The 12233-nt window shown below is 50.7% G+C and overlaps 5 protein-coding genes across 5 annotated transcripts; 3 read left to right on the forward strand and 2 right to left on the reverse strand.

Annotated features, from left to right (window-relative positions):
• Positions 1 to 239: 239 nt before the first annotated feature.
• Positions 240 to 1753, reverse strand: BDP55DRAFT_155608 (alpha/beta hydrolase fold-domain-containing protein). Its single transcript, XM_060565631.1, has 5 exons — positions 1481 to 1753; positions 1296 to 1421; positions 1088 to 1242; positions 733 to 1030; positions 240 to 673 (listed from the first exon to the last, which is right to left on the reverse strand). The coding sequence occupies exons 1-5, from the start codon at positions 1695 to 1697 to the stop codon at positions 381 to 383; spliced, it is 1089 nt and encodes a 362-aa protein (XP_060429482.1). The 5' UTR covers positions 1698 to 1753; the 3' UTR covers positions 240 to 380.
• Positions 1754 to 2116: 363 nt separating this feature from the next.
• BDP55DRAFT_155621 (POT family protein) lies at positions 2117 to 4498 on the forward strand. Its single transcript, XM_060565632.1, has 9 exons — positions 2117 to 2436; positions 2493 to 2548; positions 2622 to 2749; positions 2812 to 3103; positions 3163 to 3261; positions 3310 to 3559; positions 3638 to 3794; positions 3858 to 4104; positions 4188 to 4498. Exons 1-9 carry the CDS (start codon positions 2284 to 2286, stop codon positions 4411 to 4413), a joined length of 1608 nt encoding a protein of 535 aa, XP_060429483.1. The 5' UTR covers positions 2117 to 2283; the 3' UTR covers positions 4414 to 4498.
• BDP55DRAFT_155643 (uncharacterized protein) lies at positions 4346 to 6629 on the reverse strand. Its single transcript, XM_060565633.1, has 2 exons — positions 5624 to 6629; positions 4346 to 5566 (listed from the first exon to the last, which is right to left on the reverse strand). The coding sequence occupies exons 1-2, from the start codon at positions 6315 to 6317 to the stop codon at positions 4584 to 4586; spliced, it is 1677 nt and encodes a 558-aa protein (XP_060429484.1). The 5' UTR covers positions 6318 to 6629; the 3' UTR covers positions 4346 to 4583.
• Positions 6630 to 8467: 1838 nt separating this feature from the next.
• BDP55DRAFT_715624 (cytochrome P450) lies at positions 8468 to 10323 on the forward strand (the record flags this gene model as incomplete). Its single annotated transcript, XM_060578315.1, has 2 exons — positions 8468 to 9559; positions 9623 to 10323. 2 exons carry the CDS (start codon positions 8468 to 8470, stop codon positions 10142 to 10144), a joined length of 1614 nt encoding a protein of 537 aa, XP_060429485.1. The 3' UTR covers positions 10145 to 10323.
• A 503-nt stretch (positions 10324 to 10826) lies between these two features.
• BDP55DRAFT_664325 (uncharacterized protein) lies at positions 10827 to 12225 on the forward strand. The gene has a single exon (XM_060574938.1). It carries the CDS (start codon positions 10885 to 10887, stop codon positions 12106 to 12108), a length of 1224 nt encoding a protein of 407 aa, XP_060429486.1. The 5' UTR covers positions 10827 to 10884; the 3' UTR covers positions 12109 to 12225.
• Positions 12226 to 12233: the final 8 nt, after the last annotated feature.

The raw sequence follows: 12233 nt of genomic DNA on the forward strand, positions 1-12233 counted from the left end.
CAAGGCCGAGATTCAGTACAAGAAAAGAGAGTCACCCAGCACCCCTCTGCATATATTCTCCGAGAACTACGTTTCCGTTTGACCAGGGTCTCTGGATGATGTACGTCTCATATTCTCTGCCATGTCGCATAGTGTTTGTCTGCACATGAGCGGCCTTGGCCAAAACGATTTGGCCTCTAGTCGGATAACATTTGGAATCCTCAACACCTGGTGGCAGGTCTTTTGAGCTGTTGCCTGTACAATTGAAGCAACCCTAGCATCCGGGCAAGAGAACGCAGATCCAATATTTAGGAGCTTGGATCTCCGCCACTTGCCCAATGCAATGAAGTGGTAAGAACAGCAAGTCCCAACAGCCGTTTCAAGTTTGGAGATCTCAACCCTCAGCTCTCATAATGCGCAGCCCTAAGTAGCTCAACCGTATCATCGATGAACTCAAGACTTCTAGAAAGACCCCACTCTGGATGGTTGTAGTGAGCAAATGCATGAGGAACCCCTTTGTACCGTTTCATCGAAATCTCGTTCCCTGCATCCTGTAGCAACTTCCCGTAATACTCTCCCTCGTCCCTTTCCAAATCAAACTCTGCGGTGATGATATGTGCAGGCGGCAAGTCAGCAAAGTTTGGCGCGAGTACCGGCGTCAGGATCCAATCGTTGAGCAATCGTGCTTGTTCGTCTGTTATCATGGAATGAGCGCGTGCTACCAAAAAATACAGTGTCTCATTATATACTCACCATCATCGTCCCCGAGCCAATACTTCAAAAACCATTGTTCTCGGCCAAGAGGCCCCCAAGGAAGATCTCGGTATAAACGAGCGCTCTCATATGGGCAATTTGACTCGTTGAGCTGACTGATGCTTCTGTGGCAATATCTCATGTCGGTAGCTGGAACAATCATGAGATGCAACTTAATTGCGATGGCCTCGTCTCTTGCAAAATGAGCAAGTACCGCTGACATCTGGCCACCTGCCGAAAGCCCGCCGAAAGAAACGCTTGTGGGATCAATGTCTAGCCCACCCGCGTTTTTGATAGCCTGCATCACGGCATATCAGTTGAAAAGCTGTCAGATCGGGCTCGAGTTAGTACTGACCCATTTAACCGCGTCCCAGCAGTCGTAGATGGCGGTCGGAAACTTATGCTCTGGTCCCATGCGGTAGTCTACATCGATGACTTTGATGTTGGACTTATTGCAAATATGGCGGCACCATGCAGCCTCACTCTGAAGCCCGCCTAGTACCCAGCCACCTATGAGTGTAATATGAGCGCAGTGTCGTCAGATCAGCCGGACTTTATCTTACCTCCATGAAAATTGAGATGTACTGGAAAAGGCCCGGGGCCCTCAGGTGAGTATATTCTTACGGATACCTTCCCAGCAGGTGCAGTCACGGGGACTTTTCGGTCTTCTACGTGGAAGACTTCTGGGCCTTTGAGTTTACCTCTTAGCATCCCTCTTGACACACTTTTGCAGTGAAAAGAAACGAACCTTTGTATGTTGGGTAGGTAAAATTGTACTTGGCCGGATCCTTTCGATATTTCTCAAGTGCAACTTCGTCCGCTCTCACCATTGATCCGCCGTGCTCGTTCCATAGTTGAACCCATTGAGGGTCGATACCGGGATAGTTGGTTGCGGAAAAAGCAAGTCTACCAGTGGCTGGCTCCGGCGTCTGCTGTAAGTCTTTGGGTTTCCTTATCACAGTCATAGTCGAACAAGTCTAATTGACTTACGGAAATCTAGATTTGGTAGGTTGAAACTCCGTCAGCGAATATTAACAGTGAGGGCATTGAAGAAACAATCACTTTGATATCAACCCACGTTATCTCTCAATCGGGCCTCTATCTCCGGACCGGAGGACCTTTCTTCATCCTCATTGCCGTCTGCCGCCGAGTTTACACCCCATTGGCGGCGTTCAAATGGCCGATCTTGGTGGAGACCACGGCCGAAATCCCCATTTTGATGACGGTATTGAACTTCATTGGCGGCGTTCTTCTTGGTGTATAGTCAATGATAGGCCAGAGAACGCCACCAATCAGAACTTGCGAAAATGCCCCAGCGTTATCTTCCATGGTATCTGATGATGCTTGTCCATGTCCGGGAGACCCCGCTTTATCCTCCGCGCCGGATCGAGTCAAGGAACTAGGGAACCAAGACTCGGAGCGTGAACAATCGGGATGAGAATCAAGGTCATGTATTTGACTTCAGGATATGCCACCCTGTTGGATCATATCGTTTGATTACCAACAACCATTACCTTTTTCAGATTCCAGATGCACTATTGCTGAGCGACCATGATGGCCGATACTAAGGATCGCATTACCGGCCCAGAAGAGGCACAGGTGCAACCCGTTGAGCCACTCAAGTTGCCTGCACAACAATGGCAAGGTCTGCGAAGAGTCCCGGATAAGCTCCCAACCGTTGCACTGTTGATCCTAGTTGTTGAGGTACGTTTCAGAATCCCAGGGTTTAGTACATTACGAGATCTAACACAGGTTTGCAGCTCGGAGAGAGGTTCACGTACTTCGGACTTAGCGGGCCAATTCAAAACTACATCAAGTAAGGACGGCAAGAACCTGACATCAAAGAAGTACGCATGTTTGAAAGATTGAATGACTCTGATGATCGATAGCAATCCCTATGATCCTAGATCCGATCTGCCTGGGGCCCTTGGCCGGGGTCAAGCAGTAGCTACAGCATTGGGCAACTTCTTCAAGTTCTGGGCCTACGCATCCACCGTGATTGGAGCCATCATCGCAGGTAAGTTGGGACTCACTCTCGGCCTCGCCACGACTCTTGTTTCGAATCATTGAGGATGTTAGACCAGTACCTTGGAAAATTCAAGGCGATTCTTGTGGCCTGTGCCGTGTACATTGTCGGCCTCGTCATTCTCGTCGCAACTTCTACGCCATCTTCGATCACAAATGGTGCGGGATTTGGCGGTTTGATTGCAGCTATGATTACGATTGGACTCGGCACAGGTGGTATCAAGGCCAATGTGACGCCGATGTGTGCAGAACAATACCAGAACACACACCCCGTGGTCAGAACTTTGAAGTCAGGCGAAGAAGTGTTGGTAGACCCTGAACTAACAGTCCAGAGACTTTTCATGTGGTAGGCATCTCCAAGCTATATTTTACGTAAATATCCTAGAGTTCTTAACACTTGTACAGGTTCTACTGGGTTGTCAACATTGGGGCATTGTCGCCATTGATCACTGTCAACGTCGAGGCACACCATTCGTTCTGGCTGGCATACCTTATCCCACTCATGTAAGAGAACGAAATTCTCATGACATTTGCCATCGCTGACAGCCATAGTGCCATCATCATTTCTGCTGCCATTTTTATCTCTGGACAGAAGAAATACGTCAAGGTTCCCCCAGAAGGCTCTGCCATAATCGACGCTCTCCAAGTGACTCGCATCGCTATCAAAGAAAAGGGGTTCAATAACGCGACTCCTTCGGCTCTGAGAGAGTCCGGACATGATGGAGACTACGCAATGGCAAGTGAGGCTAGATATACTGATGACTACGTGATGGACGTTATGCGAGGTCTAAAGAGTTGCAAGGTAAGTCCACAGATGCTCCTCTTCCATTAAAGTCTGCACGAGATGAGTGCAAAGCTGACCATCCAACTCAATGTCTAGATGTTCTTGTTCTTCCCCCTTTACTTCATTTGCTGGATCCAAATCTGGAATAATCTCATTTCTCAAGCGGGTGAGATGGCCTTGCATGGGACTCCAAATGATCTGCTACAGAATCTGGATCCTATCGCCCTGTGCATCTTCATCCCTTTCTTAGACGGTGGGTAATTGCTTCCACGGTTTCGCTTGGTTCTGCGGTGCCAATACTGATCAATCCTCCTAGTGATTGTGTATCCCATGTTCCGTAAATATCGCATCGACTTTGATCCCGTCGCCCGAATCTTCGTGGGCTTCTTATTCGCCTCCGTATCGATGGTCTACGCCAGTGTCCTACAACACTATATCTACACGTCTCCGTCGAAAAGTATCCATGTCTGGATACAGGCACCCGCTTACATACTCGTGGCGTTTTCCGAGGCGTTCATCATCGTCACCGGGCTGGAGCTAGCCTTCACCCAGGCCCCAAAGAAGTAAGCTTACCGGTATCCCTTCTGGACTCAGGAGTCAGGGGTCTCAACAAGATTCCATTGCTGACAACATCATTTAACTTCAGTCTTCGTTCGGTTGTGTCCGCCCTGTTTTGGCTGACTATTGGCATAGCCGCCGCCATTTGCATTGCGCTTGCGCCTGTTTCGCAGGACCCTTACCTCGTTTGGATGTATGGCTCGCTCGGCATTGTTGGATTTGTGTCAGGGTGCGCATTTTATGCATGCTTTCATCTCGGGAGGAACAAGAACGGCATGGAACGAGAAGTTATCATTGATGGCACAGAGCCTTGAGTTAGACTAATTGAAGAGTTGAGACTTAGGCACATTGTGTTTGAGTAGTTTGTTCAGATTTAATATTTACTGAATGAAAAAAGAGTATTTGCTAAATCAGAACACCTGAGCCATGCAATGAGCGACTGTTGCCCAAAAAATGGGATGTCATTAGGTTTTGTTTTCTGTCGTCATCCAAAACTTGGGATGCGGACGGTTCCGGACGGTTCCATCGTGACCTCACTATTGACGTCACTAGCCCTCTTCTTGAATAGAGGCAAAGGTAGATATTGCATAGTATCGGTTGCAATACTTGGCGTGTTGGCCGGAGGGTGGTATGAAAGGAGTGTGGGCGAGAAGACACCGCTACTGGCCGTGCTTGCAACGCTTGTTTCGGAAATGGAGCTCTCCGTGGTGCTGGCGAAGCTCTTGCGATGGTTCATCTCTGGGTCGGGCTCTACTTGTTGATGGCCGCGGATCCAGTGAAGCCAATCCAGGATGGGAGTATGCAGGCCCTCTGGCATCGTGCTCTCGGGGCTATGGGAAGAGCCGTTGGTACGCGACTTGGCCGACTTTTGAGATCCGGGAGCACGGATTATGGTTCTCCGGGCGACATCTCTGCGGCCGTGCCATAGCATCGATGACACGGTACTTCGAGAAGCCCGAGAGAGAGTACGTGTAGGCGTCTTTGGTGTGCGGAACGCGGAGAAGACGCTGGGTGTAGAATTGCCGCTGCGGGATGAGCGAGTCGGCCATCTGAAGATGCGTATAGGTGATGGCTCAGGGATAGGGGGTGGTGGAGGGAAGCCGAAGGTCCCTGTTCCTGCGAGCGATTGAACGTATTGTTGTGCTTGAGCGTATGAGAAAGGAGTTGCTGCATATGGGTTTGTTCTTGGTGTATCTTGTGTTTGAGGCGACATCGGCGGCTGAGACGGAGGCTGGTACCCGGGTTCGGGGTGTCGAATGGTGGAGTCATCTTCGCTGGAGACCGTGCGAGTCTCAGTCATTTCAGTGAAGCTCTGATCGACGTGGTCGCGGAAAGGCGAGGCCGGACCGTACTCGTTACTAGGACTCTCGGGGGCGACGGCTTCATGACGATGCCGGGCTGCTCTCCTCTTCCGTCGGTAGCACCAGAATATCAAGAGGGAGAGTCCCATGAGCACTACGATACCCACTGCATATCGATTAGTATAAACGCAGCTATACAGCTGAATTGCGGAGATGCACTTACGCACGACTCCAGTGGCAACCAATGGTCCCTGGCTGTTTGATGGTGATGTATTCTCGTAGTTTGGTGATGGTGTTTGTGTAGCATTGGTCCCACCGGTTCTCGTACTTGAGGTACCCGCAGTTCCAAGCCCGGTCACGCTTGTTCCCGTCCCCTGTGGTGTAACTGCCTGTGATAGCACTGGTGATGAGGCTGCATTCTCGGCGGCTGCCGGAATAGTTGTAGCAGCTGCAGCTGGTGTTGATGAAGCAGCAGCTGCAACCTTCGAAGAGGTAGTTGAAGCCGCCGGAGGGTTTGCTGCTGCAACTGTTGTTGGTGATGCCTGGGCTGCCTGCTGTGATGTGGTCGCTGCCGCTGCTGGCGCCTGAGCGACTGGTGTTGTGGCAGCTTGCTGTTGCTCCTGCTTCGTCGTCGCTGCCGGCGATGCAGCAGGTTGTTGTGCGGCCGGCGATGTCGTCGCGGCTACAGGAGCAGCGGCTGCTTGTGTTGTTGCAGCCGGCGCAGCAGCAGCCTGTGTCGTTGCCGCCGCCGCTGGCGTACCCTCTGCCTGGACGTTCTCCTGTGTTGTCGTCGCTGGCGACGACAATACTTGACTGACGATGGCGCCGGGCGTGTTGAGAATGTCTCCAATTAGGCCCCGGTTGAAAATCTTCCCCACGATTTCGTACCATCTTCCGTGGATTCCCTGATCAACCATGGTGCATTATTATCCAGGTCCTGCTGTTCTGTTGTATATTTTTATATGTTGAAAAGGTCGTATATTGATATGCAGTTGTTTCTTCAAGCGACGGTCAGCAAACGCCCGCTTGAAGTCTTGATGCTCCTGTCATGCAGCTGTGTAAGTAAAGCTAGAATTGAAAAGAAGCACCTCAAATGAAGGAAGGCCCCGATCACGAACGAATGACTGTAGTGAGAGGTGGGAAATACACAACAAGCAGGACCAGAAGCCTCTCAGCCCGCAGACAATTGCGAGAGTGAGGGTATTAGAGACAGCCACCCCTCGTTCCCTAGGCCGTAGGGTAGGGGAGAGGCTCGAGGTCAATGCGGATATGAGGATTGCACTAGTTATGATGAGGAGGTCCGAGCCTTGTCGTTCACTCGCCTCTTCTAGACTGAAAAAGGCACAGCTCCAAGAGTTCCCACCGTCAAAGCTACGGACTTTTACCCCATTACCCAGGAACGCTCCCGCCAGTTTCTTTTCTGCGGCTGGCGGGTAGGCGGCCTCGAAGCTAGCGCAATCGGCTGCAAGACGCGGCGGCCTCCTATGATACAGCTAGCGGTTACATCGGAAGAGTGGCGTTTGTTGTTTGCTGAGGGCGAGAAGCGCTAATCGACGCCAACTGTCCATGCGGCTGTGGTGCCTATTCCCCTGTGGGCTCGACAAAAGGTCTTCATTTGATAACTCTGATGGAATTTCCACCTCTTTCATACGTCTTGAGTCGGAAAAGAGTTGAAAGGGGGTAAAATGTCTTGGAATCCAGAGACACGATCGGCGCGTCTTGATCACCAAGTGGTGGTGCGTCCCGACGTTGAAGAAACTTGAAAGAGATTTAGTATGCTTATGTTTGTTTCTGTCTCAGCTAAACCCTAAGCATACAAGATCCCGCTGCAGGGAGTAAAAAACATCCGTAATCTTGCATTTCACATGTGCATCTGCATATGTCTTCCTGACCATCCCCCTGGACGCACAGATGATGCGATGCGGACATGGAGTGTCCATCCCATCCGTGTCCGCACATCATCCCGTCTTCTCACTCTTGGTGGTGACCACTCCAGGGCCTTAGCTTCCCTCGAGAAGTCTGAGGGTTCGGCCGGAATCCCTGTTAGTTATCGCGGTGACACAACATTTACTCTGACCTGACAGTACACCTGACAGACTGTCAAGGGCGGTAGGCGTGGCGTGCGGTGGGTTAGGAAGCGGAGCATATCCTGCCCCCAGAACCCTTCAATTGTCGATCAAGTGGCGCCCGTCTTCAGTCTCTTTCTATGGGGCAACCATCATCTTAGTCTCAGAAAGGACTGTCTTGCGAGCATAAGAAATCTTGAGTTGGATGTGGTTTGCTCGTATTTACGCGATGAATCCCGCCGTGGTCCACTCAACCTTACTTTCTTATCAATTCGACCTCATTCGGTGAATTCGGTCTTAGGTCAAGTGGATTTTGGTAATGTCAGTGCCTACCTTATGTAAATAAAAATTGTTGACATTTCTTCTGGCTGTTCCTTTTCCTGCCCTGGTATGAGTGCTGTTCCCATATGTTCGATGCGTAATTATTGTGTCTGACACGCTCCCGCCGCTAACCGTTTCTATTGCAATGTTCTGCGCAACGGCACTGGCTCGTAAACTCGCTTTCGATAACAAGTTCAAGTCCTCCTGAACAATCAAGGCATGGGCGAGATATGAAGGCCAATGTAAATACTGATATGTGAATGTCTCCTTTGACAAGCTATTCTCTTTATTTGGAGAATGCCTCTGGCATGTCAGCGATGGATGGGCTCCAGTCGCCTGGGTGTATATGAGTTGAACTTGCAAAAGTCCGATTTGCCTATCTACTACTTAGCAACATGTCTTATACAGTAGATCATCTCCAATATGTCTTCAATGCTGCCTGAGACTTGATTTTCCAGCAATGAAATGATGAATTCACGCCGGACAGCGTAAGCAGAGCGTCACACGCATATGCGTGCCGTTACTCATCCCAACATCTGCGAACCAATGAGATTAGTCTTATTTGCGAGAGGCCAGGATAAGTGCGGAGGTCAACCGGACAATGTTTGGGTATTTAATAGAGTGTAATTCTTGGACTTGAGGTCAAGCAGGCTTGCTCTGGGTTATCTCTGGCGTCCAAAATGGCGATCTTGACAATTGCACTGAGCGTTGCAGGCGCACTTATAGTGCATCTCTTCATACGACCTCGCCTCCGGAGCTCCAAATCCAACATCAACTTTCCTCCAGGGCCTCCTACCATTCCATTCCTCGGAAACCTTCACCAAATCCCATTGACAAAACCCTTCATTCAGTTTGCGACATGGAGCCGCACGTACGGATCGCACGGCCTCGTCGGCTTGTCACTCGGACCCAGCAACAAAGCCGTCGTCCTCAATACCTGGCAATCCGTGCGCGATCTCCTCGACCAACGCGGGGCCCTATACTCGTCCCGACCGTACGTACCTATCGTGGAGTACGTGCTACCCCCACCAGGTGACATTCATCTCGTCTTTATGCGGTACGGGCCTAAGTGGAGGAAAGAGAGAAAGACGATCACGGACTTCCTGAAGGACGAAGAGGTTGACAAGCTTGTGCGGCTGCAAGACGCCGAGTCGTCGCAAATGATGCATGAGTTGCTTTGTGAGCCTGCTGGATACCACGATCACATCCTGAGGTACTTTGGCGCCATCATCATGTCAAGCGTCTTTGGTACCCGCGGAAAGGATTTCAGCGATGAGGGCAAGATCAAGAAGTTCTTTGAATGTCAAGCAGAGTGGGCAGGCATGCTGGATCAAGGCGCTGTTCCCCCTTTCGATGTACTACCATTCTTGCGATACGTCCCGGATTCCCTAACGCCTTGGCGAGGTTGGAAGCTAAGAGCCGCAGACCTCAAGTTAAAACAAAAGGGGTTGTATCATGACTTGTTCGAGGACGCAAAAGCACGGATTGGTCAGGGGAAGGCTGAAGATAGTTTTGTGGCTGGACTCTTGCGCGATAACGAAAAGGAAGGTTACAGCGATATTGAGCTGGAGTACATCGCCGGCTTCCTGATGGAAGGAGGCTCGGACACAACTGCCGGTGCTTTCGAAACTTTCGTGTTGGCCATGGTTGCATATCCAGACATCCAGAAAAGAGCGCAAGCAGAAGTTGATGCGGTGTTTGGCGAAAGTGGTGTTCGTTGTGAACGCCTAACTGCAGAAACCTTACCTTATATTAAGGCTTGCTTCCTTGAGGTCAGTATTCCTTGCATGAATGTTGCCCATGTACGACTTATAATAGTCTAACTTGATCTGAAGACTCTCAGGTGGCGACCAGGATTCCCCATGGCTATTCCTCACGCAATAACCCGCGACGATATCTACATGGGCTACAATATCCCCGCCGAGACCACAATTCTCATGAACATCTGGGCCATCAATCATGACTCAGATGAGTACGAGGATCCGGACTCTTTTGAGCCGGAACGATTCATGAAGAACCCACTGGGTGTCAAGAGCCGCGATCAGGAATCCAAGCGGGCAATCGAAGATCAGTCGCGCCGGCCTACTTACAGCTTCGGAGCTGGGAGAAGAATTTGCGCCGGTCAGCGAATGGCCGAGAATAGCATGTTGATGACCATGTCAAAGCTCCTTTGGTGCTTTGATGTCGTACCGGGGAATACGATGCCGGATACTTCGATGCAGACCGCCTTCAAAGATGCGATCCTCACTGGTCCAAAGGCTTTTGATGTCAGCTTCAAAGTCCGTGGCAAGGGACGACAGCGACATCTTGTTGAAGATTGGACCAAGGCAGACAAATGGCTTAAGAGGTTTGAGTAGTTAAGTGCACTCAACCCGGAAAAGAGTTGCCGGGTTTGCCATTGACTTTCAGTGGCGTCGCGCTCCGCCGAAGACAGTGGACATTGATAAAACACGGAATTTTTGGATGGATTGAAGTTTAATTCTTGTACATAGAGTAAAGTACGCAAAGAAGCTAGGCTTACTCCAACTCGTTGGCGTCGGATGGTTTACGAGCCCCCCCGAAGACGTCTTCTTCCTGATCAGAGGATAATTTACGACTGTGGATGCTTTCATCTAGGGATAAAGACCACCGATGAGAGATGTTTTGGTTGTTTGTCCGCTAGAATTAGCATGGCTTTAAGTTGGGGATGCAAATGCCTTGTCTCAGTTAGTTTGCGGAGATGTGGAGGTCCAGACCAACACCATGCCGACTATCGCCGGTTCCGGCATCCCACACATGGCTTGTGGGCCGGCCACGCTTTTCGGCCCCGCATTCTCTCCATCAGAATGCCATCTGGATGTGGTTGTTCTCCATGGAACTGGATGCCACGTTTTCGGATGTCTTGGCGCCACAGACTTCTTAGACATTCAGCTGAGCCTCAGCTACGATGTTAAGCTGAAGGGCATATTCTAGATGCGATTTCAAGGTTTTCGCGGGAGATTATCTTACTTGAAGGTTCGCAGATCCAAATTATTAAATACCGGCCAGAGCCACCGGGTATATTCATCTCAACATCTCTCAGTCAACCTCATCAGGTCTATCTTCCTCATCATCCAAAATGCACTTCTCTACCACCCTAGTCATCTCAGCTCTCTTGGAGCTTGCCGCAGCGGCATCATGCCCGGCGTCAGGACCCCCGACATACCCGAAGGCTACAGAAAGCAACACCGCTTTCATCCCCTTCATTAACAAGTTCCCTCTCATTGACACCACGCCTTCACTCACATTCACCGTCCTGACAAAATACAACATCGACAAGAAGCCGATCAGTATCCCCTCTGCCGGCATGGACACCGGCTCCACCGGCGTCATGATAGGTGCTGGCGTCCTCGGGTTTGACGAGAAAACGACATTCGACAAATCCCACCCGGGAAACGAGTATCTCTCCTCTAGCGGCAGACTGTGGCAAGGTTACTGGATTGATGCGAACATCACATTTCCCGCAAAGACGGACGAGCGCGGAACCGGCGAAGACGTTGTCGCCTCCGTGCCTATCATGGTGGTCACCGAGGCCAGCATCTGCCGCGCTTGGAAGACACAGGGCTCCTGCACGGAAGCGCAGAAGTCCAACATCACAATGTACCCCAAAGATATCCACTACATGGGCGTCGGCTTCGGTAGATGGAGTACTGAGCAGCCCGATGCTCTGCCTGACAAGGTGTCCCTGATCAACATCGTGTCAATCGGGGGTCGACCTGTGGCGGATATCCACCAGGGCTACATACTGGGCAAAGATGGTGTCGAGGTCGGTCTTACGAGCGAAAACACGGAGGGATTCTGCAAGACGAAGCTCGATGTCCGATCCGGATCCAAGTCCCTCATCGACTGGAACATGGTGAACATGGCAATCAGTATCAACAGCTCACCCTACGACCAGGGCCAGGCCCTCTTCGATACCGGTATTCCCCAAGCGTTTGTTGCGGTCAACAAAGACGTTAGATCGCACGTCAAGAACGTCACTTCCAAGTATATCAAGACACACCCGCAGGTTGCTGCTAAGGGAAGCGTCGTGGTGGTTCACATTCCCAATGAAAAGAACCCGATTGCGACTTACAACGTCACTGCCCAGGGTGCGGGCAAGCCCAACCCTACGACGATGCAGCCGTCAGGATTCGTTCTGGAGGGCGCACCCGTGGCGCCGAAGCTACCCTTCATCAACACTGGCAGGATGTTCTACAACAACTTCGACGCTCTCTTCGATTCCGCTTGCGGCTGGTTTGGGTTAGCGGAGCTCTCGGAAACTAGCACAAAGAGAGTCAAGAGGTCAACCTGCCCATCTTGATAATTAGGGAGGGAAGCCTTGATTTAGCCTGCAAGAGTCGAGTCTATGTGCGGTAGGATTCATAAAATAGCAATTTATTCCACTGAAGATTTATTCAAGTTGAAATTCTCCGAGGAACGAAGTTG

This window comes from Colletotrichum godetiae (genome assembly GCF_030913485.1).
Source record: "Colletotrichum godetiae strain CBS 193.32 chromosome Unknown BDP55scaffold_21, whole genome shotgun sequence".
NCBI classification, from domain to species: Eukaryota; Fungi; Ascomycota; class Sordariomycetes; order Glomerellales; family Glomerellaceae; genus Colletotrichum; species Colletotrichum godetiae.